The 25,832-nt window shown below is 38.8% G+C and overlaps 1 protein-coding gene across 3 annotated transcripts in view; it reads left to right on the forward strand.

Annotated features, from left to right (window-relative positions):
- The window catches only part of CDC14A (cell division cycle 14A), a 163,545-nt gene that overhangs the window by 13,332 nt on the left and 124,381 nt on the right, over nucleotides 1-25,832 (forward strand). For all 3 annotated transcript variants that reach the window (XM_072834702.1, XM_072834703.1, XM_072834701.1), the window contains one exon: nucleotides 15,749-15,824. In XM_072834702.1, coding sequence (XP_072690803.1) covers nucleotides 15,783-15,824 — 42 coding nt within the window. In that variant the 5' untranslated portion in view covers nucleotides 15,749-15,782. The remainder of the gene's footprint in view (nucleotides 1-15,748; nucleotides 15,825-25,832) is intronic.

Below are 25,832 nucleotides of genomic sequence, written 5' to 3' on the forward strand. Positions count from 1 at the left end.
TACAGAAAAAAACTTCCCTTGCCTGGAAATATTTGTGGGAATGGAGTATTTGAGTGAGAAGAAAGCCTTTTTATTCAATTTTTTGTTTTCAAGTTAATATTTGGTAGGGCCGCCTGGGTGGTACAGTCTGTTGGGCGGCTGACTCTTGATTTCAGCTCATGTTGTGATCTCAGGGTCATGAGATGGAGCCCCGAATCAGGCTCCGGGCTCAGCAGGGACTCAGTTTGAGTTTCTCTCCTCTTCCTCTGCCCCTCCAGCTTGCTCTCTCTCTCTCTCTCAAAAATTTTTAATATCTGGCAAGTAGGTTTATTTAATGGAAAGCCTAATGCCATTTATGGACGTGGACACATAGACAAATATATGATCTTAGAGAGTCTTAGGGCTATCATTTGGTATTCCAGCTCCCATAAATTGCAATGATAATGACATAAGAGGAGGTATAGTTGAATTTGGAGAAAAACTTCCCCATGGGAATAAAAGTCAAATCATAAAAACAGTGTACATTTATAGCTTTGTACACATTAGCTCAAGTCTTCAGAACAACCTTAGGAGTTAGGTGCCATTATCATTACCACTTTACAGATGAGGAAGCTAAGGCTCAGAGGGAAAGCAGAACCCAAGGTCATTGAGCTAGGAGTTAAGTTGTTGAGCTGGGATTCAAGTCATGGGTATTGGTCCTAGAGTTCATGCTTTTATGCTTCCAGCAAGTTCCCATTGTTTTGAGCTGGAGGCTGGTGGGGAGGGTGCACAACAGCTTCATCCCTCCCTGGCATGCTTGGCTCTTCTAAGTTGGATGGTGATGGCTTTGGTAAGAAATGTGCCTCTGATGGTGTGTGCACCAGCTTTATATCTAGGCCCTATATGGGAATGAAAATGTTTTTTTCCACTTTGTGGGTGTAATTTTTTTTTTTTTAATCTTTTCAGTGGACTACTGAAAAAAGAAAGAAAAAGAAAAGATATTGAATTAATTCTCATTATATATTAATAGGATGGTTGAAAACAAAAGAAGCCCAGCTTGGGAAAACTTTTGCAGGCTGTCTAGGGAAATGTTCTTGCTTCTTAACTGGTATAACTTAATATATGATAGTTTCTGCATAGAATTCTTCTAAAAACTCAGAAACCTTTTTAGCTTTAAAAGATGATATGTTTACACATCTCCCCCTTCTTTCTTCCATCCTAACCTTGCAAAAATAACCCAGCATTATTCAGGGCCACTTTTTTTTTTTATCCTCTGTTTTGAATACATGAGTTTTAGGTGTAAATATGTATGTATATGTAACTAACAGTACTGCATATTATATGTGATGAGGAAATACAGATTTCTGTGTATATACTAACCAGCCAATTCTAAATTCAGTGACCTACTAGAGTCAAATTTTACTTTCTAGGTATTGATTTATTTAAATCCTTGCTGTTTTAAGGCACCTCGGTGGCATAGTTAGTTGGGTGGCTGACTTTTGGTTTCAGCTCAGGTTGTGATCTCAGGGTCGTAGGATCGAGCCCTATGTTGCGATCCATACTCAATGTGGAGTCTGCTTGAGTCGTCTTTTTCCCTGTGCTCCTCCTCATTGCTTTCTCTCTCTCTAGAATAAATAAATAAATCATTAAAAAAATACTATTTTGGGGACGCCTGGGTGGCTCAGCGGTTTAGCGCCTGCCTTTGGCCCAGGGTGTGATACTGGAGTCCCAGGATCGAGTCCCACTTTGGGCTCCCTGCATGGAGCCTGCTTCTCCTTCTGCCTGTGTCTCTGCCTCTCTCTCTCTCTGTCTTCTCTCATGAATAAATAAATAAAATCTAAAAAAACAAAACAAAACTATATTGACCTATTTAGGCATTCATAGTGGGTAGTCTGTCTCTAACCATCATAAGGACAAATTATTATTCAGTTCTTTCAGTTTGCTTGAGATGAGCCTCACAAAAACATAAAATTTAACCAAGGTGCTAAGGACTCAGTTAAAACTAACTGTGCTGGTCTTAATCAGGCAGCCTGACAGACAGATCCAAATGGGTTGTAGGAGTGTCCAGTGGGGAGCTGTCTGCCGTCCAAGTCTTTCTGTGCCAAGTCACCATGGGGCGGCTTCGTTATTTTGTTTGAAGTAGATTCCTAAGACATCAGATGTTCTCATTTGTAAGTTCATAAACACATTCCAAAGGCCAAAGCAAATGACTTTTGCTTACCCACAGCTTAATACACCTTTGTACTTAAAAAAAAAAAAAAAAAGACCCTTGACACATGTTCATAGGAAGTGAAAAGAGCAAAACTTAAACCTTAGAAGTGGTTGAAAATTGCTGGAGAAGAAACTACCATTTAGGTGGGATAGATTTTGGTGTGCAGCTCTGTGCTAAAGCCTTGCCGGGGGGGGTAGGGGTGGGGTGTGCACAGATACATAAAGATGGCAGTGGATACAATACAGTGAAGGGCAATATGTGACAAAAGTTGCAAAGGTATGTGTTAGGAATCCAAGAAACACAGAGGTTATTCCTGCCCAAGGTGATAAAGACTTCATAGAGTGATGTTTGAACTAACTTTTGAAAGGTGGTGGAAGAGCAAAGTGTATTTTATCATCTCTGTGAGGACAAGTACTACCTGTTTTTGCTTGCCATTGTATCCCTCTAACCCAGCGTGCTACCTGACGTAGAGCTGGTGCTCAAGAAATTTTAGCTGAGTGAATGAATTGAGTGAGTGAATGAAAGAGGAAGGAAAGAAAATAGAGATTTCAGTGTTTGGGTTTGGCAGGATTCTGTTAGGTGAGGCAAAATATTTGAATGCAGAGAGGTCCCAGGGGAGTGTGGATATACAGTTGGGCACTGGATTGTGGCAAGTTGTTTCGACCCAGGTTGAGCTGGTTTAGAAGGGCATAGAGGCTGGTCAGAGCTCTGGGTTAGGCTGGGAGGTGGGGGTCTGGGCTGTGCAGGACTGGACTAGGGTTGTAGCAGTGGGAACAGAAAGGCTAGATGGGGTGGGGGTGGGGCAGAGAAGCTAGAAGGGATGGATTGATTGTATTTGGGATTGATCAGATTGGGGAGAGGGGGGTGAGGAATTGAAGGTAAATTCAAGGTTTTCGGCCTGGGTGACTGGGACAAAGTGACAATGTAAAGTGGGCAATGTGTGTAAATCAGGAGGGCTTGCCTTTCTATTGCCTGGTTTTATTTTGGGGATGGGGAAAGGAAGTAAAAAGGGAGGTTTATAATGAAAGTAAAAGAGGAGTCTTTGTCTTTTGTGATCTTTGAGGAGAAAACAGAGTGCCTGCCTAGGATTTTTATTTTTTACTTATTTTTTTATTTATTTTTATTTTTTAAAGATTTTATTTATTTATTCATGAGAGACAGACAGAGAGAGAGAGAGAGAGAGAGAGAGAGGCAGAGACACACACAGGCAGAGGGAGAAGCAGACTCCATGCAGGGAGCCCGACGTGGGACTCGATCCCCCACATCTCCAGGATCTGCCCCGGACCAAAGGTAGCGCTAAACTGCTGAGCCACTGGGGCTGCCCCTGCCCAGGATTTTTAGATATTTACTTGTTTAAATCTTTGAAGGTGGCTGGGGTGTTGATCTTAAGTTCCTTTCTGACTCCCTGATTTGAACTGGACTTTCTAAGCTTAAGTGTCAAATTCATTGTTTCTTTAAAAACCTTTTTTTTGAGCTTTAGTTTTAACTTACCTAAAAAAATCCTTTGGTTTTGTTAAGCATCTAAATACTTTCAGGACTACCAAAGAATCAGATGTTGAATGAGAACCATCAAAAAATCACCTTATTTATAGAAAGTATGTATTATTCCCAGTCCTCACAACTTGGAAACATTGAGTAAATGATTATAGTTTATTTGTAATCAACATTGAATTCCTTAATAGGAAATAGTTGTGTGAACTATAGGTTTTTGAATAAATTTTTCTTAAAGATTATAGTTATTTGAGAGAGAGAGAGAGAGACAAAGAGCAGTGGGCAGGGGCAGAGGGAGAGGGAGAGGAAGAAGCAGACTCCCTGCTCAGCAGGGATGTGGGCCTCCATCCCAGGACCTTGAGATCGTGACCTGAGCTGAAGGCAGACGCTTAACCAACTGAGCCACCCAGTCACCCCTGAATAAAATGTTTCACTTATTAATTTATACATTTAACATTTTGGTCTTAAAGGTGTTTACATCCTATTGATGAATTGAAGAATTTTCTAGTTTGGACTTGTTCTTTTGCTATAAAATTGAATTTTCTTTTAGAGAACCAGAAAAGATGGTTTATTTTACGTTTGTTCTTGATGGATACACTCTTGTAATACATTTATCTGGTTGTGACTGGGAATGTGGCATTCCAGTGGGGCAGCTCTTACAAAGAGTTGGGACGTCACATCTTGAAATATGAAAGCAGTTTTAGAATTTGTGGAACCTTTCTAGGAGGAATCTACATTTCTGCCTCCTTGAAGAGTTTACTGCTTACGATTTGCTTTTTTTTTTTCTGTAATACTCAGACTCTATTATTATAAGTTCATTGGTTGTACAGTTTCACTGTAATTCAGGGATGGTTTTAGCTGCTCCTAAGGAATGAGGGGCTCTCTGCTTATGTAGCAGATGGTTCCTGTTAGTTAAACGTCTTGTTGTCAACTTTTAGTGGTGGTGATTTAGTCAGTTTTTGTCAGTGGCTATCTACTAGGAGTTGAGTATGTTTTAGGTGCTGCTTGCTGTTGGGTTAGTTTTTTACATTTCTTTTGGTAAAGCAGCCCCTAATAGCTGCCTCCTCCCTACAGTCTGTCTGATAGGTCTAACATACTATGGGTTTATTTTATTTATTTATTTATTTATTAATTATTTTATTATTATTATTTTTTATACTATGGGTTTAGAAACCAGACATCATACCTTATTAGCCTTTGGTACAAAATAAGACTAAATAGACTCTGCCCTGAGAGAGTGGGACTCTCTCACAAACATAGCTAAAGGGCATGAGTTTGTAGCAGGCTTTAGAAGAAACTTATGACTTTGTTTTTTGGTTTACTTGTAATTCTTATTTTTATTCCAGATTGAGATTGAGATTGAGATTTCTGAATTGGGGATCCTTGAATAACTGCTCTTTCTTTCTTTTTTCTTCCTTCCTACTTCCTTCTTTTCTTTCATTCTCTTATTTCTTTCAGAGGGAGAGAGAGGGTTAGGGGCAGAGGGAGAGGGAATGAGAGCATCTTAAGCAGGCTCTATGCATGGGGCTTGGTCTCACAATCCTGAGATCATGACCTGAGCCAAAATCAAGAATCAGATGTTTAATTGAGCTCAATTGTTTAATTGAGTGCCACCCAGGCACCCCAAATAACTAATTTCTTATTTTATACATATTTTTCTTTTAAGAGGGTACAGTATTAATACAGCATTTACATTAGTCCTAGTATCAATTATTGATTCTCTGCAGCTGAATTAATCTGAAATCTTAAAAAAACATTTTTTTTTTCTAAATGTGAGATAAAAAGGTCTTTTTTAGGAAGCTGTGAGTGGTGGGCTTGTAAAATAGTTCTTTTCTTTTCTTTTCTTTTCTTTTCTTTTCTTTTCTTTTCTTTTCTTTTCTTTCTTTTCTTTCTTTTTTTTTCTTCTTTTTTTTTAAGATTTTATTTATTTGACAGAGCGAGCCAGAGAGTATAAGCAGGGAGAGTGGCAGGAAGAGGGAGAAGCAGACTCCCCGCTGAGCAGGGAACTGGATGTGGGGCTCGATGTGGGGCTTGATGTGAGGCTTGATCCCAGGACCCTGAAATCAGGACTTGAGCTGAAGGCAGACGCTTAACAGACTGAGCCACCCAGGCACCCCCTGTTCTGATTGACCCTCACTAGGGTCAGACATTGTGCTTTGTTTTATAAGCCCTGCAACAGATTGCCTGCAGCTCTACAAAACCCAAAAGTAAAGGCTTAGGATGATTTTAATGTGGCAAAACTCTCAGAACTGAAGGGGCTCCTAGGACAAAAAGATTTGGGGTGATGTATAGTCTGGATGAGTCTTTTTAGAGTAGGGGTTACTTCTGGGAGCAAACCGGTCAGGCTAAAGGGTGGCTGATGAGGCTGCCCTCTAGACCTTTCCTTGCAATACAGAGGTGGGTTAATCCTGCTATTTTCTATCCCCTTTACTGCCTTTACTTCTTAGGTCATTTTGTGAATTTTGTCTAATTATGTGCCCAAAGCTAATAAAATGTGATATCTGGTATTTCTCCCACATTAATCTGGTATATAGTTTAGAAGGATTAAATGGAAACAGGCAATATTTTTCCGGATGAACCAACCATATCTTAATCTTCACTCATTACGCAGTCTTCTCTGTGCCAGGTACTAGGGCTATTACAGTGAGCACATTTGAACCCAACCCTATGTTCATGGAACTTATATAGTCTGGTGGGCAGAAGGGAAGTTATTAATCAAATATTCAAACATAGGATTATTTGTAAGTACTCAGAAGGAAAGATCTACTAAAAACACATAATAATGGAGCCTGGCCTGTAGGGGTGGGGTTGGGAGTGTGGGGGGTATGTGTGAAGTGGGGTGAAGGCAGAGGCCAGCATTGGAGAGGGATCCGGGAAGAAGTCCCTGAGGAAGTGTGACTACAGCTGAGATCTAAAGGGTAGATAGGAGTTAACTAGGCCTGGGAGGGTGATGTACTAAGGAACTGAGGCAGGAACTAAAAGGAATAGCTTGGCTGGAGCTTCCTAGTATTAAAAACAGGGAAATGGGGCAGCCCAGGTGGCTCAGCGGTTTAGTGCCGCCTTCAGCCCAGGGCCTGATCCTGGAGACCTGGGATCGAGTCCCATGTCAGGTTCCCTGCATGGAGCCTGCTTCTCCCCCTGCCTGTGTTTCTGTCCCCCCCCCCCCCCCCCCCGTCTCTCATGAATAAATAAAATCTTAAAAAAAAACAAAACAAAACAGGGAAATGAAGCCCCAAAGAGATATGGGTAGGAGCTGGCCCTCACAAGTATGAGGGTTTTGCTTTTAATTCCAGGAGCTTAGAGAGGTAATATGATCATCACTGGGTTTTAGAGTCATTATTTTCCTTTCCAAGGAAATGTGAGGAGGGTTAGTCTTTTATGTACAGGGCATCAGTCATCATTCTGTTTTCTATCAAAGCCATGAGTCTACTGTCTGCATAGTCCTCTTGTTTTCAATATCTGCCATTGAATAAAGGGGTTAACTTATACTGCTTGAGAATGTTTCTGTGGGAGTGAATTTTAATCTTACCAGTGCATTCCTGAAGAAATCTCCTATTGTTTTCATTACTGTGAGTCTCAAAGGGGGTTTTTATTAATTGACTTGCTCCAAAGAGAGAAGTCATAGAATGTCAGACTGTGATGCTGAAAGGTTCCTTGATATCATCTAGTCTGTTGTTTTGCTTTAAGGTAAAGTGGCAACACTAACCCATTTTACAGCAGCAGCAGAACCTTGCTATTTGCCCCAGGTTAAAAACATACTAAGTGGAGAAAGCTTCCTCATACTTCTGGTATTGTGTACTTGGACTTCCCTAAAAACGTAGAATAATGTCCCAAAGACCAGGAGTCAAAGTTGATATTGGGGTTTTCTCCTTCCTTTGTGATCTCAACCAACGTCAGACTTCATGCAGGTAAGTAGATGGTAATGAGATCAAGCTTCCTGCCTTATGAAGCCACTTTTTGGTCTGTGAGTTTGTTCTCCAGCTATGCAGAAAGCATAGTGAATTCAGGGAGAATGGTGTGAGGTTCTTTCCCTTCCTGGAGGAGATCTGAGGGAAATGCCTTCATACCCAGACTCGAAACGTTGAGAGAGCAGAATGCATCAAACAGGGCCAGTTGCCCTTGGAAACATGGGAACTATTGAATGGGTTTGTCTATAACTAGATAACTAGAGTCCTAGACTTTTCTAGATAACTAGATAAAAAGTCCTAGACTTTTCTAGATAACTAGATAACTAGAGTCCTAGACTTTTCTAGATAACTAGAGTCCTAGACTTTTTAGACTCTATTAAGTATACATGTGTATGTATACGCATAGTATATATTATATATAACAGTCTAAAGTGTAAATAATGGCTAGAAATGCGATATTTGATATAATATCTGGAAAGAACTCTAGAACCTTAATTCAGCAGCTTCATCTGATAGATGAGGATATGGAGGCCCAGAGAGGCTAAGGTGCTGGCCCAGGGACACTGAGTGATCAAGTTGGGACTAGAACCCCTTGCTTTCCAGTGGTCTTTAGTTTTCCATCAGACTGTATGTGACTGACATGGAGCTGGGATGCTTCTTTGATGTGTTATCTCTCTTTCCTGGAAGTCAACATCAATGTGACTGTGGTTTGTTGTGCCACAAAGGCTGGAGCATAAGCCTTGAGCTGTAGGGGCTTCATACTGTACTTTGATCTTTGATTAGTGTTTCCTGAGCAATTGAAGCCTTTTTGAAATTTGATAATTATGAGTTTCAGCCACGTACAAGAACTTTATCATCTGACTGGAGTGGTGTGGATAATACTCCAGTGATAGGGAAAATATTAAGTGGTGTATGGAGCCCAGAGGGCTGCACTGATTAATTTCATAAAAATTCTATGTTTGCACACACATATATATAATCTCACTATGCTTTGGAGGGTATTTGCTACTCAGCATTATCACATTGTGATAATGTTTACTTGTCTTCTCATTAGGTGGTAAGCTCCTTTTGAGTAGGGAAGAGCAGTCAGCAGCCTTTCCGTAAATATTTGAGTGAGTGAGTGAATGAATAGACAAAAACTGTCAGTGGTGCTGGTAAAAAAATTGAAGAGTTGGTATGCCTTATGATAATCTTACAGAATTTTTCCATCGTATTTATAAAGCAGTTAAAAATATTTTTTTAGAGGTGACTGGGTGGCTCAGTTAGCATCCCATTCTTGGTTTCAGCTCAGGTCATGATCTCAGGGTTGTGAGATCGAGCCCTGTGTCGGGCTCTGTGTATAGTGCAGAGTCTGCTCAAGATTCTCTCCCTCTTCTTCCCTTTTCGCCTTTCTCCCAAATAAATAAAAAAATTTTTTTTGTATTGTCAGCACTCTGATTAAATATACTAACTTACAGTGCTTTGCCCCGAGTAGGTGGTCATAAATTTTGTTGAATGAATGAGTACTGCTTGGAATATAGCTTCTCTTTTTGCTGAGGAGTTGAATATTTTTAGATGAAACTTCTGATATGTAGAATAAGGTACCCTAGTGCTTTAGGCAACGATTTCTCTGAGAATGAATTCACTTAAATTAGAGTTTGTTTAAAAAAAAAAGTTTGTTTCAAAACCAAACATAAAATAATATGTCATAAACTTCATAAATCTTATGAGAAGAATTAGACGTCTTGGATATAACAAAAAGGCTTCTAGGCCCAATTTATATTTCACTTCAAATCTGTCGGACCAGCACTGTGGGTATTAGGTGACCCTGTGGGTAGTGGGTGACCCTGTGGGTAGTGGATGACCCTGGTAACTGTTTGCTCTGATCTTTGGGCTCCCATTTTTTTGTCCTCCCTGGAAGGAGATGACTCTCCTTTCTCTCCTCTCCCCACTTGCAGACTTCAATTCTTTTAACTTCTTTCCTTTCAAAACAAGAAAGAGTTTGATTTTAGCTGATTAATTATACTTCCTGAATAAAAGACAGATTAACTGATTTTTACTGAATAATTCATGAATTTCATTCTGGTTAGTGACCCATAATTTGCCAACCTGCAAGGGGGAGTTTACAAAGAGATGAGAGATACATTTGTTTGTTCATTCATTCATTATTCATTTGGAGGGAAAGCTAAAGGTACTCTGAAATATCAAATAATATATCCATGGTTTTCCATGCCCAAATGAGCCCAGATTACCCCTCCCCCCCACCAAGAAAAGTTGGTGACTGTTGCTTGGCTGTGACTCTGGAGGGCTCTTCCTGGGAATTGCCAGAATGGAGAAGACTTTATCTGGTGTCATTAACTTCAGGCTTAGGAACACACTCAGCCCTCAGGTTTCTTTCTTGTGTCTCTGCAGGGTTTATCTCTGCCATTTCTCCTCCTCTTTCACTGTCCCCGGGTTGATGACTTCCATTTTATCTCTTTTAACCGGAGCCCAACTCTTTAATTCTCCTGCCTCGGTTGCAAGTTGCCCAAGTACATATTTTATACTTTCTAGCACACTTGACTTATTTCAGCTGATACCAGTTGGTTTTTTATATTTTTTTAAAATATATTTTTAAAAGATTTTATTTATTTATTTGGGAGAGAGCGAGTGCATAGGCGGGGGGGAGGAGCCGAGGAAGAGGGAGAAGCAGACTCCTAGCTGAGCAGGGAGTCTGATGCAGGGCTCAATCTCAGGATCCTGAGAGCATGACCTGAACTGAAGGCAGGTGCTTAACCAACTGAGCCACCCAGGTGATTTTTGTATTTTAATATTTCTCTCTAGTAATGGTCTGGCTTATAAATGTGTTTCCATTTTCCTCCATCTCTGATGAGGGTGGATTCTTATAAAGAAGCATATTGTTGCTAAGTATTTATTGCCAAAATACAAAAGTGGAATATTACTCAGCAATAAAAAAGAATGAAATCATACCATTTGCAATGGCATGGATGGAGCTAGAGAGTATAAAGCTAAGTGAAATGAGTCAATCAGAGAAAGACAAATACCATATAATTTCACTCATATGTAGAATTTAAGAAACAAAACAAGTGAGCAAAGGGAAAAAAGAGAGAAAGGCAAAACAAGAAACAGACTCTTAACTATAGAGAACAAACTGATGGTTACCAGAGGGGAGGTAGGTCAGGGTCCAGGGGGCATGGGTGAAATAGGTGATGGGGATTAAGGAAGGCACTTGTGATGAGCTGTGGGTGTTGTATGGAAGTGTTGAATCACTATATTGCATACCTCAAACTAATATTACACTGTATGTTAACTAACTGGAATTTAAATAAAAGCCTAAGGAAAAAAAAAACCTGTTGTTGGTAGGTGTCTTCTTTACTCGTGGCATTTTATTATTATATCAGAGTTGGAGATAACCCAGAACACTGTGAGCAACTAGGACCATTTTTTGCCCAGTAATCTTGACATTTTCAGAATGGATTTAACTAGTTAGAAAACAATATAAAAATATAAAACTACATTATTATAAATACATATATGTTCTTAGAAATGTGAACATTATGAGGAAACAATATATAAAATGGCTTTAAGATAGAGTTTGTTGGTTTTGTATTTGCCTGTGACAATTCTGATTTTGAAGACCCGTTCTAAATTGCTCTTGGCTGTGCAAAGATTTGTTTCTTTCTTTGTTTGTTTTAAAGATTTTATTTATTCATGAGGTATTTATTCACACAAAGAGTCAGAGACATAGGCAGAGGGAGAAGCAGCCTCCCCATGGGGAAACTGATGCAAGACTCAATCCCAGGACCCGGGGATCATGACCTGAGCCAAAGGCAGACGCTCAACCACTGAGCCACCCAGGTGCCCCTGTGCAAAGGTTTTGATTTCATTTCTTAGTATGACTTAAAGTTCATCCCTCCTTTTGTGAAATATGAAAGCTGGTGCATTGAGCTTCAAGATTTTGTGAGGTGGGAAACTCTGGGTTCAGGTTGCTTTTTATTGACCCTTAAGCTGGTGCTGTGGCCAAGATAGAGGTATGCCTTCTTTATTGTAGCTGTCTAATGCTCTTACAGCAACCTGTTTGTTTGAGAGACAGTAGAGGAGAGTGGAGACAGGATCCTCTTCTATTTTTCTATCTTCCCCTGCTCTAGGTTTCAAATTGTCTTTTTTGGAAATACGACCCTCTTGAACAAAAGTGGATAGGAATTCCCAAAGCCTAATTTCACTATTGGGAACTATGTGGGCCTCTGAAGGGGAAGGACATCAATTGCCCTCAAGCATTTAATCTGTACCTCACTCAGGTTACTGGTCAATTTCTGTAGTGTTTTATAGTTATTTTTGCACATCCTGTCTTTTCATCTTGATCAGTGTTTTCTATCAGTGCAGAACATTTTCTTCAATGATGAAAATGTTCTATATTTTCATTGTCCAAATCAGTAGCCATTAGCTACATATAGCTTTTGAGTGCTTGAAATGGGCTAATTAATATGATGGGAGAACTGAATTTTTAATTTATTTAACTTTAATATTAGTTGATTAATTTTTTTTTAGTTTGAATATAGTTGACACAATGTTACATTAGTTTTAGGTGTATAATATAGTGATTAAGTGTCGCTATGCATTATGATGCTACATTCACCACAAACTTGCTACTGTCTGTCACCAAACAACACTTTTACAATACTAGTGACCATATTCCCTATGCTGTATCTTATATCCCCATGACTTATTCATTCCATAACTGGAAGCCTGTATCTCCTACTCTTCTTCACCCATTTTGTCTCTCCCTCACTTGTCTCCCCTCTGACAACCAGCAGTTTGGTTTTTGTATTTATAGATCTGGTTCTGCTTTTTATTTGTTTATTCATTTGTTATTTTAGATTCCACAAATGAGTGAAATCATATGGTATTTGTCTTTCTCAGGCTGACTTACTCTACTTTCCGTTATACCCCCCAGGTCCATCCATGTTGTCACAAATGACCTGATCTCATCCTTTCTTATGGCTGAGTAATCCACTGTGTGTGTGTGTATGTACAAATACTCCACGCCTTCTTTAGTCATTCACCTATGTGTGTACACTGGGATGGCTCCCATGTCTTAGCTATTGTAAATAATGCTGCAATAGAAATAGGGTACTTAATTTCAATTAATTTAAATTTAATAGCCTCAGGTGCCTAATAACTACTGTGTTGGAGAGTACAGATCAACCTTATGATGTGGTCTCTATTTGATTTACTTTGTTCTGTGTTATTGGAGTATACCAATTTACTTATCTGATGTTTGGTGAAACAACTGTGTTTGTTAACCATGTTGCTTCCAAAAGTACACATGGCTAAGCTGGCTGTAGAGTTAGAAACTACACAGCTTTGAATTTGAAACTGAAGTTGGCTTCTGATGGTTAGTACAAAACTGGAATAAGATGCTTAGAATTCTTTGTGCTTTCCTGAAATTTGTTCAAAGTGAATCTAAAAAGCTGACAAAACCGTAACTAAAAATTCTGGATTTACTATAACATTCTACAGAGGTCAGCATTCATGTTCAAGTAGGAAAAAACAAGGTATATTAGCTAAGAATGTTACTTCCAATAACTCAAGGACAAGGATATCTCTGTGACAAACAGGATTCTCTTAATCATCCTGGTAGGTGCTTATTCTTATATTCTTTCCATTTTGATTCTTTTGACTGTATTCCTGTTGACCATCCAAGACTAGCCAGTAATTAGGTATAGTAAACATAGTTCACTTTGGATTCATGAGTATTTTGTTTATATTTACAACACAGCATCACACTGGGAGCTTTATAGAGATATATCAATAACTTTTTCATCAAACTTTTTATTTCAAATTGTTGCAAGTTTCCTTTTAGGCAACTTTATGTTTTTACTTTCATGAAGCCTGTATATAGAGACAGCTAATTTTGGTGTTACCTAGAATATTAATTCCAACATATTACCAACTTGCTTAATGGAGATAAAATATACAAGTTTGGTGTTCCTACGTAGGGCAAGTGGCTCCTGAAAGATTTGGTGTAGTGTAATGATATATCTATCATACTGTAATTTAGGTAGCAGAAAAAAAGTAAATGACTCTCTTAAAATAAAGGTCTTTTGGGGATGGTTTGGTTTTTTTAACTTGCTGATATTTAGTAATTTTATGTTCTACGCTAAATTGAATCTGAGCATTAATGAGTAAAATATTCATAATGAGGACTCATTCATTGAAGTGTTTTTTTTTTCATTCGTTGAAGTTTTATCCTATGAGTAGAATATTATTCTAAGCATATAAGGTATAAGATCACCCCTAGAGGCGTGCCTGGGTGGCTCAGTGGTTGAGTGCCTGCTTTTGGCTCAGGTCGTGATCCTGGGGTCTGGGGAACGAGTCTGCCATCAAGCTCCCCGCAGGGAACCTGTTTCTTCCTCTGCCTATGTCTCTGCCTCTCTCTGTGGGTCTCTCATGAATAAATAAATATTAAAAAACAAAACAAAACAAAACAAAACAAAACAAAAGATTAGCTCCAGAGTGAGAGGCTTACTCTGTAGTTGGGCAAGTAGGATCTATACTTAAAAAGAAGATGCTTCACCGTATGTGATAGTGCCTCGATAGTAAGTTTTGGGAACTTTGAGAGAATACAGGTAGTGTTTCCTAAGGGTGACTGGTAGGGTAGGATTCGAACTGGATTTTGAGGAAGCTAAAGAGGAGTAGAAATAGAAAAAGGAGGGCATTCCAGCCAAGGAGACCAGTGTGAGCTGAGGCTTAGATTAAGAATATGCATGGAATATTTGGGAATAAGGAATGGACATTGTAGGAATGCAGATTCCATAAGGGACCTTTAGGGGATAAGGTCATTCTGGAAGCTAGGGGCGCAATGTGTAGGGCTTTGGTTGCTGGGCCAAGGAATTATGCTGAAGGAAGTAAGGGGCTGTTAAACATTTTTGAATGGTCGGAAGATATGTGAGAAGTGAGATATTATGAAGATTAATTTTTGGAATGGAATACAGGATGACTGGGCATAGGAGAAGGAAAATTTAAACAGTAAGGATGTAAGATGAAGAGGCTCTGCCCTTTTGTTGCTAACATAGGAATGGAAAAGCACTTGGCAAATTGAATTTAAATTAAAAAAAAAGGAATGGAAAAGCAAGGGATGCCTTAAGAGTAGTAGCTTTTCTGGTATCATTCTGGTATCATAAGTGTCATATGACACTTAAATTGATATTTATTTGTTGCCTTGTTGCGATTGAAAGGTTTCATGCCTGAGTAACTAGGAGAAGCAGATGTTTGAGTCTGGTGAGCTGATTTGAAGGAAGGGTGGGTTGAGTTTGAGATGTTCTGAGTTCCAGGTGATGGAAGAGCCTGTAGATAAGAGGTTCAGAGGTAGTTGAAGATGAAAAGACTGATGCTGGGTCTCAAGTGTAGAAGCCATCTATCTCTCTTTCTTAGGATCATCAGAAATTCATGATAGTGAGTGCGAGAGAGCTGTGGACTGAAGATTGGAGCCTGGAGATGTCTGAGGTGGGGAAAGGGAAATAGATGGCCAGTGTGTCATATAAGGCAGAAAGTTCAAGGAGCAGAAAACCGAAAAAAGACCACTAGATTGAAGATACTTGAGAATTGAGAGCAGTGTTTGAGTGGAATGGTTAAAATTGGTGACTGAATAGGTGGTAAATAAAACTAAGAAGTAAACATACATGTCACGTTCATGTTGCTTCTTTTGTCGCCTGCTCTTCTGTCCTTTTACTGAATGTCCTGGCAGGGAGATAAAAGGGGGTAGTACTCAAAACTGTCCAAATAGTTCCCTGTTAAAAGACTGCTTACAATAATTGGTGATCAACAGTAGAGTAAAACCATTAGTCATTTGCATGATATATTTTTTTTAAGATTTGATTTATTTATTTATGAAAGACACAGAGGAGAGAGAGAGAGAGGCAGAGACACAGGCAAAGGGAGAAGCAGGCTCCATGTAGGGAGCCTGATGTGGGACTTGATCCTGGGACTCCAGGATCATGCCTTGGGCCAAAGGCAGGTGCTAAATTGCCAAGCCACCCAGGGATTCTCTCATTTGGTTGATATGAATCAATTACATATTTATCCTTATTCCCGATAATAACTGAAATTTGATTGCCATTTTAATGAAAATAAAAAATGAGGATTGATGTTACTGAAAATTATATTTCTACTAAATACTACTTGTTTTTTTTAATCTCAGTTTTTATGCAGATTTTGGACCTCTGAACTTGGCAATGGTGTACAGATACTGCTGTAAACTAAACAAGAAACTGAAAGTGAGTATTATGGTGATGTTTATATTGTGGTATTAAAAATTGGAACTTTGAAATCTGACCACTGACTGGGATTGCTGTGCACACACCACTTAGTTAGGTAATCTTGATCTTTGGATATTTATATGTGTGGTTCACCCAGAAATTGAAATTGATCCACCTGAGTCTTCCATAAAGGACATGTTAACCTCTTTCATTTTTCAGGATGAATTGAAATGTGAGCTGAATGAAGTCATTGGAATAGGGACCTAAGAAAGAAAGCAAAAATCCTTTCAGGTCGTTGTTTAATGAGTCTATCAAATTCCTTCCCAGGATGATTTTTCTGAAACCAGGCAATGAAGGGGCTCATCAGTGCATGGCAGGAGCTCTGGAGCTTTTTTTGTCTGGTCAGCATTGCAATTTTGACATAATGTCTTGAGGGTCATCTTTGTGGAGTTAACCACCAAGTGAGATTGATGAATTAGTTGTGATACAGCAAGGACTTTACCTGTTAGAGTAGAATGTGGGTCATACATTTAGCATTCATCTGTATTTTTGATTTTACATGTTTTTTTTTTCTCTTAAACTCTACACATATATAATAATGAAAAGTGATATGTATACTCCTGGTTTTGGTAAATTTATTTCATCACATAGAATGAAATATTTATCTTTTTCTTCCAGTTTTCTAAATGAGGTTCTTAAATGTAATGTTTCCATTTGAAAAGTCAGCTACTGTACAGCATGCTGTTAAAGATGACTGCTAAATTATAATGCTCAGGTCGTTTATTTCTGTTGGTTAGAATGTTACTGGTATGACATAGTACAGTGCCTTATACATATTAGCTGCTTGGTGATCATCTTTTGATTTAATTGATTTTTATTGAACTTACATATAAAAGTCAGTCTCTGGTGAATAATTTACTGTAAAATGTGTATTTATGAATTCGCAGATTTTTGCCATTGATCTGAAAAAGCTAAATGGTGGTGGAATGAATACCAGAGAGAAATTTTTTTTGTCAATCATCGTATAACATAAGATCTGTTGCAATCGACTGTTTAAAGAATTAACTTGTAAAGTATTATCTGACTTGAAAAGATGTATGTAAATTCCTTTGACTAAACTGATCTACATTTTTCAGAAAAGAAGTTACTGCCAGTAGTTTAGAAAATAAAGTCAAAACTTTTGTATTCACCAAGGAAGCAAATATCCTAAAAAGGATTGGATATAAAAATATAAAATGGACTGTTAGTGGGTGAATTAACAAGGAAAGGATAGTTCATAAATAATTGAAGCTTAATTCTTCCTTTTGAGGACCTAGGAATTTTTTGGCGTTCTTGATTAGTCCTGTTAGTATGTAGTTGGTATGAACTGGGTATTATAATGAAAGGTTTGGGATCTGATATTATTTGAAAGATTGAAGAGAAAGAATCATTGTTTTGAAAATAAAATTTTTTGGTCTGACTCAGTGTTCTACTTAAGAGTAGATGGCTTGAATAAGGCAATTTTTCTACCATGTTTGATACCAAATAGTATAGGTAAGTGTATACATGGACTTGTTTCGATTTGTTTTCATTTACAAAGCTTTCTTTTCTTTCACCATTACATGAAAGTTTAATAGAGTTCAACAGTCCCTTGGTTCATTTCAGCAATCAGGTAATCTGATGAATGCCTATGAGGACATTTTTAGCTTTAGTGCAGCTAGTGGGCACCCTGTTACTTGCTGAAGGGATGAGTTTTCAAAACCCAAATGTTAATAAGTCCCGAGTTATCCTGAAGCATCCATGTAGAATCTCTATATTAGAAGAAAAAGATTGACTTTACCAATCCAACACTACAGTCGCTTCAGCCTTATAGAATCTGTTTCTTTGGCTATAAGATAGGGATTATGGATCTCCCACAGAGGGGTTAGGTTAGGATTATATTAGGAATGTATGTAAAAAGGCTTTGCACATTTTGATGCCTCATGCTTAAGAAAGTTACTAATGGAACATTTATGACTTTGGCTAAGAAATAACAATAACACTCCCTCAGCCCCCTAGCTATCATTTCCATCTTTGAAAGCTGTCCGATATAATTTTAGGAACTGAAATAACCATTTAGTCCAGCCAATTAATTTTGTAGGTGCAGGAAGGGAGGCACAGGAGAGGCAGGTGACTTGCCCAAGGCTGCAAAGTAAAGTGGGAGCTCGATCTCAAGGCTCACGACTTACTCGTGCTCCTCGCCACCTTCCTTGGTGGCCGAGCCTCTGTGGTTTGTGATCTCTCTGTGCTGGCTCACAGCGCTGCCGCAGCTGACTTCACCTTGTTGTCTCGTAGTGGTCTCAAGGCTCTTCTGCCCCCTTTGCTCCACCGACTGACTGCCACCCCAGCTGCTTTTCTTCCAGAAACCCAGACTCCAGGCTTTCCTGCTTTGAATGTGCCCTGCTCAGTAGGTACCTCTCACATTCTGTCTCTCTCACCTTCATGTAATCTCCAGGCCCTCGGGCTCCCTGTTTTCTCAGTCTATCGCTCCCTGTCGGTGTTTCTCACCTGCAGCCCCTTGTTTGCTCATTTTGCTAAGACCTCGGGGCACCTTGCTTCCATGCCTTTTGTCTTGCTTGCCTTGGCAGCTCCCACCCTTGGCATCTTTCCCAGTGGATGATTTCCTGCACTAACTTACTGATTTACTGAAGAATGCGGTACCCCCGCCACTCCCAGCTGTGCACTTTACCCCAAACCACACCATTCGCTCCACTCAATGGCTTGTGAAGTCCTCTCTTAGTTGAATGCCCCTTTTCCTTAGTTGAATCGCTCTTTGTTCTTTATGACCTTGTTCAGGCACCACGGCTTCTAGGAGGCATCTCCATGTCCTTCTCAACAAGGTTGGAGGTGCCTCCTGTTTTCCCAGAATTCTCTGTGCAGATCTCTATTACTAAAGAGTTATAATTACCTGTTAGCATTGCTTGCTCTCACTAGACTATATGCACCTAGGAGATGGAGACATGACATAAAATTCTGTGTCTACAGTGCCTCGCACAGGGTCACCAGACACAAAGAAACTTCTGTCAATATTATCACGATCCCCTTGACTTACAGGTCCTCTTTTATCTTTTTGCCTCCGGAGGTTTCAGAATATTGTGCCCTCACTGTTTACATCTTCACTATCCACCGATTAAGAAATCATCCTTTGCTGTCTCACTTGCCTTCCTCACCCTGGTAAAACTGCTCTGGTGACATTTTTTTTTTAAAGATATTATTTATTTGAGAGAGGGAGAGTGCATGAGGCAGGGGGAAGGACAGAGGGAGAGGGAGAAGCAGACCCCCCACTGATCAGGGAGCCCATGGGGCTCGGTCCCAAGACCCCTAGACCACAACCTGAGCCGAGGTAGATGCTTAACTGACTGAGCCACCCAAGCGCCCTGCTCTGGTGACATCTTAAACACCAGATACAATGATGTTTACTTGGTCCTCAAACTCTACTTCTCTGAATATTTTGGCACTATTTTAACTGATTACAACTTCTTAGAATATTTCTCCTGTGTGGTTTCCTAGCTCTTTTATGCATGTCTTATTAGCTACTTGGACAATTTTTATTTCTTCCAACAAAGCTCTAATTTTTTTCTCCTTTATTTGATAACCTATATAGATAGGTAATATTTTGCAATGCATTTTATTCCAAACCTATATTTTTAATTTTTATATTATCAAAAGGTATTTTTTCAAGTTGATGATTTGAAGTGATGATTTATTGCTTTTTTTGTGTGTGTGTCGGTATGGGTTCTATTCCTAGTGACTTTCATTTTAATTATGTTGAATAGAATGGAAAATTACCCATCAAATATCTACTGAGATTCAAAAACCAAAAGCAGACATCACTACCATCAACAAAAAAAGCCCTGTTTTTTAAGTTTTAAACTATATTTTAAAAAGTGTATGAGGCACCTGTGTGGCTCAGTATGTTAAGCATCTGCCTTCAGCTCAGATCATGATCCTGGGGTCTTGGGATCAAGGGCTCCCTGTTCAGCAGGGGTCTGCTTCTCCCTCACCCTCTACCCCTCCCCTCTGCTTGTGCTTCCTCTCTTTCATGCTTTCTCAAATAAATAAAATTTTAAAAAAGAAGTGTAAACACTAAGAGTTGTGCAGTGGTAGGTTGTAGTTTGCAATTTCTGGTCAATAGTTACTATAATGAGGGAAGCAATCCAAAGAAGGAAGATTTATTGAAGTGAGAACAATTGATAAAACTGTATGTATTATTTGATGTAAAATACCATCAGTGATTGATAGGCTAGACCAGAACTTATTAATTTGGTATTTTAAGAGGTCCATTAACCCATGAAATTATATATAATATTTTATGTATTTACATTTTCCTCTAAGAAGATTCATAATTTTTTAACGAGTTCTTAAAGGGATTCTTTGCACAGACAATGGTAGCAACACTCGGCTAGAATATACAGGCTTCTAAAAGGGAAGACCGTTCTAGCAACATAGTGATATTTTAAAAAATAATGCCTTCAAACTTAAGTCATATAAGCAAATCTTTCAGTGACTGAAACAATAATAGGAAGGTTTTATAAACATATGATTGAGCTAGCTTTTCCTAAAATGGTCAATACAGTTTTAACTGTTGATTTCATTTTTCCTCTGAGAAAACTAAAACCTCAGTCCATGAAAAAAAAATCTAAGAGCATCACTGGAAAAAAGGGGCATTTTCTAGGGCAGTGATTTTTTTTTTTTAATACTGCTCTTTCGAATCAACAGGACAATTACAGTAATCTTGAGGACTGCTTTTAAAAGGTTTAAAAGAATATTGACAGAAGTGTAATTTTAAATGTACAAAACATCCCATACAACCCTTTCAGGGTAAAAGGAGAAGGGGGGGCCATGGGCCTGGTGAAATGGACGATTGTACTAAAGTGCTGAAAGTACCTGGCAGATGGTGGGGGCTCAGGGAATGTCCTTGTTGCTGAATGAATCAGTGCAGTAATCCTATCCGCTAACCAGGCACCTGCCATGGTATCAGGTGGTTGTACACAAGAACTCTTTTGATATAATGATCGGACCACCCTCTAATTCTAACTATAAAAACCTGTTGAGATTTCTTCATGAAGTTATCTTCTGTTTCAGGTTCATGGGCTTTTGGGGGAAGAAAAGCAAGTTACATTCTGGAGACAGTTCAGGTAGTTTAAAGAGGCATCAGGGGTTCTAAGACTGTTAATCCACATGAGAGTGAGCATACTTAGAGTTTGCCAAGCATGGAGTCTTTCTCGATGCCCATTCAGAAATCCACAGGCAAGAAGACCTCGTTTAATGGAGAATCCCCGAATGCCATCCACTAAATTATCATCGTGGTCAAATAATCTTTATGAGCAACTTTTCTTTGATAATTTGACTTCTACTCTGATCAAGTGTGCCATTTCATTAATGAAACATATGGGGTTTGTACAGACCGTACAGAGATACCTTTTTCTTTTTTAAAAAACTGCTCAGCCTATTTTGTTTTAGCTAAAAAAAATAAAATAAAATAAAAACCATATTTTGTTTTGTACAGCCAAAGAAAATTTTCAAGAATATCCCTTTCCTGGGAAAGTTGGAGGTAAAACATGTAGAGGTCATGGCTGCTGACAGGAAGACCTGTTCATTTTATCGCTTTTGCAATGAGATGACAACTGATTGCTTTGGAGACGCTGATTGCTGCGGCCCTTACTGGGCTAGCCTAGTCACCTGTAAGAGAATGATGCCTTGGTCACCATGGCCCCCATGCTATAATCTACTTAATCTGAGTGCCATCACTGGCAGAGCTTGCTTGTTTAGGGCAGTGCATGGGCTCTATATTTTATTAAAGAGCATATTGTCTGGGCTGCACTAATGTCTTCCTTAGCTCTATCAGGCTGGTTCACACAGGTTAACTAAACATGGTGTTCTAGCCAAATGACTTGAAGATTTTACTCTTAAGCATGGCAAACAACTTTACCAAAAGGCTGCTTAAAAACCCATTTTTCTAAATTATGCTTAACTCTTTTGTGTGTGTATGTGTTTTGTCTTTGAGCTTAATTACACCACCTTGCACCACCTTTTGTTTTTGAATGGTTGAGTAGTTGGTGGTCTCCTGTCCTAAGCTGAAGAAGTGCATGATTTGTATATGTCACCACCATTCAAGGATAGCCTGGGCTATTTGTGATTCGTGTAGCATGTCAACATTTTCTCTGAGTTGCCGTGGCTTGTTTTTCTCCAGGAGTGAGCCCTCCAGAATGCAACCTTTCACATAGCTTTCTTTTATGAGATAGGAAATGTCTCACTGGGGTCAATACCCTCATCTTAATTTGTATTGCTCTCTCATAGTGGTCGTCGTACTTTGGTTTATTACAAGTACCATTAAACGTTTATATGCTAGATTGCACACTTGTCATGATTTACATAACAGTGGTAAAACTCTGACTCTCAGGTAAGCAGTCCAGATTTGGAAATTTCTATAGATTTGATTATATTAATTGGTAGATATTTAATACATTTTACCTTTTATCTACTATTTTTTACCTTGTTAAAGGAAATAATTACTGTACCTGTAATTAAGATCATTCCATTGGTCCTTGCTCTGTTATGAATGCATCCCTAGGTAGCTGTTCTCTTTTGTTTGTAATAAGCCTTGGCCAATATTTCTCCCTTGGTTAGCATCAAATATTCATTAGACTGTGAATGTTTATGAGGCTAGAGACTGAGTTTCTGCTCCCCTTGTTACTACATTGTTCAGCAGTGTGTTTGACACACAGCAGCTGCTCAATTCATGCCGATAGAACCAATAGAAGTTTCTTCAGCCACAGTATTCCGGCAAACTGGTTGCCTGTTGGTTGGATTTAGTTCAGTATTGTTTTCTTAGGGATAAATGCTGTTCAAAGATTTTGAGTTTACGGTTTGCATCTGTAATTCATGAAAATTTTCGTTTAATTCTGGATTTTTGACTTATCTTAAATATTAAAATACCTGTTTATGGGCCCAGATTCCTACATGGGAGTAGGAGGTTGGAGCTAAATCTGCTTGAGATGCGGCATGCAGCATGCTTCTCTAGTTTACCAACTGACCCACTTCAAATTCTTGGCCCCTGAAGGCATCTGAACTTGGAACCTCTGGAATAATGCCATTTAAGGGAGTTTAGTTACTGAATCATTAAAGGAACTTTTCCTAAGGTGGAATGCAAGAATTTCCAAATTGTGATAACAGTTTTCTGAGGAATCTGGGGAAATGTGTTTTTTATAACATGCTTTTAAAAGGCATATGGCACGATTTGGAGTTCCTAAGATAATTTAAATATGTCTTTGGGGGCTACCTAACCAAATGGACGTGTTTTAGGAGCCATATAAAACATTTCCAGGGGTGGCCCAGTTACATTTTTGTGCAGTGGCATAGCAGGTAACAGTGTTCTGTCCCTGGACCAGCAACATGAACATCATTGAGGAACTTGTTAGAAATAAAAATCTCAGGCCCAGCAATCTGTATTTTAATAAGCCCTCTAGGTTACGCTCAACCACTCTATTAACAGGATGAAATAGAATAACAATATAATTTAGATTGATAATTGTTTTTTATTTCTGAAAAGTTTTAGTAGTATTAACTAATTCGGCCAATTATTTTTTAAAATTCATGTTCATTTCTTTCTTTTTTTTTTTAAGGAAGATTTCTATTTTTAAGTAATCTTTATACCCACCACAGGGCATAAACCCACAACCCCGATACCAAGAGTCACATGCTCCACTGACTGAGCCAGCCAGGCACCCGTATTGGCCTGAGAATTATTTAAAATTTGAACCATGAAACTTGTGTCCTTATAATTGAGATTTACACAAACTATCAAACTCAGTGAGAGAGTTCTGGATTTCTTCCATCTACCATACTTGCTGAAAGAACTCAACTCTGTGATCTGATATAGGAAATATTGGCCTAATGTGATAAGCCAGGCCCTCTCTGGGTCCTGGCTCTTGTTCTGTTGGTAAAAGAGAGACACAGAATTCTCATGGTACTTAAGCCTTGCCCAGGACTTCTGGTTTGGGAGTCACACTGTGTCAGGTCAAATTGGACCCCTCTGGTATGTTTCTATGCTTTAGGAAATGATGGAATGTAGTAATAAATGTTAGCTGTGGTTATTATAGAGGGCTGGCTATGTCCACTTAGGCTTAGAAGGTTCTGAAGGCTATGACTAGTTTCTAGATAGAAATCTAAAATATATGTGGATAGGGGCTACAGGTTATCATTTGTAATTGGTCACATGCAGGCGTGCTGCAGAGCATGCAAGTAGTCCAGAGGTCTTAGTATTCCTTCTGTGATATCCTCCGCTTTATATTTAAGTCTATGTTAATTTGTTTTACCAGTTTCTAACTTTACTTTGCTATTGTACACAGTGTTTTTGTAATCTCTGAACTTCTCATGTATAGCAAAAAGTATCTGGAATAGAGCAGATAGCTCACTGAAGCCAGAGTTGATGGTCTAACTTTGCAAGTGCTCTCCTTTTTTTTTTTTTAATTTAAACAATTTTATTTATTTATTAGAGAGAGAGAGAACAAGCAGGGAGAGAGGCAGAGGCAAGGCCTGTATCAGCAAGGAGCTGGATTCAGGGCTCAATCCCAGAACCCTGAGAACCCTGAGATCATGACTGGAGTGAAGGCTGACACTTCACTGACTTAGCCACCCAGGTGCCTCTGCAAGTGGTCTCCTTGAAGGGTCTAGTCAGCACACCCAACCACAGAGGAATTGGGCCAAAGTAAGGAAGATGCAGTTCAGTTTGGAGGCTCTTGGTGTTAGGGCAAATCTGAGAAAATATCTACTGGGCTTCTTCATAAAATAGAGTCCTCTTGTCTGTAGACAACTGTGCTTTTCTCTTCCTCTGTGGAAGTTCCTCCGGGAAAGATCTTGAAGATCTTTCTTCAAGGATGTTTCTCTAAAGGTACTTGAGTCAACAATACTAGCCAATGGATAGCATTGTTTCTCTTGGAGTGCTTTAATATGTAGTAGGTCATTTTTTAAAACATTTTTTTTTATTTGTAAGTAATCTCTACACCCAACGTGGGGTTTAAACTCACAATCCTGAGATCGAGAGTTTCATGCTTTACCGACTGAGGCAGCCACACACCCCATCCTTGGGAATTTTTTTTTTTTTGAGATTTTATTTATTTATTGATGAGAGACACACAGAGAGAGGCAGAGACATAGGCAGAGGGAAAAGCAGGCACCCTGCAGAGAGTCTGATGCGGGACTTGATCCCAGGACCCTGGGATCACTACTTGAGCCAAAGGCAGTTGCTCAACCACTGAGCCACCCAAGTGCCCCTCCTTGAAAGTTTTCATTCCAGTATCAGAATATCTGCTATGTTCCAAAAGCATTGCTGGTATAAGACTGGGGCAAGATGATCTATAAGAGGGAAGCTTGGCTGTGGCCAGGAAGGAAATTAGGACAAAGGCCAGTGAGACATAAGATTTTTCTCTATTATCGTTTATTGTGAATTAGTGTTGATTACTTGAGTGATAACTTAACCTATGTGTTCTGACCTGGGAGACATTGGCCAAGCTTCACTAAGCAGATCGTTGCTTTACTGTAATGTTTTTGAGATGTAATTGAGAAAAACAATTGAAGTCCCAAAACATCTAAGTGAGGTAAATACTAGGAGCTTAAAAATTTCCTAAAAATCAGAAAGCTGTAGTTAAAAAGCCAGTTATAATGTACAGCATTATGGTCATAGTTAATAATACTACATTGTATATCTGAAAGTTGCTAAGAGAAAGTTGCTTAAAGGTTCTCGTCACAAGAAAAAGATTTTATAATTATACATGGTGATGAATGTTAAAAAAAATGGTTTCTATCCTATAGGCAGCTTCTAATAGATATTCTAAAATAGTTAAGATTTGTAGGTGTATTTTGTGAGAATATTCTTTATCTGATGTCATTCTGAAAGCTTGTAAGGTTTAAAAATTCTTCTAAAGTCCTTAAAAGTTTAATTTGTACTATATTTACTTAAAATTTATTTATTTTTAAAAGGTTTTATTTATTCATGAGAGACAGAGA

Source organism: Canis lupus, chromosome 8 (assembly GCF_048164855.1).
Source record: "Canis lupus baileyi chromosome 8, mCanLup2.hap1, whole genome shotgun sequence".
Taxonomy (NCBI): domain Eukaryota; kingdom Metazoa; phylum Chordata; class Mammalia; order Carnivora; family Canidae; genus Canis; species Canis lupus.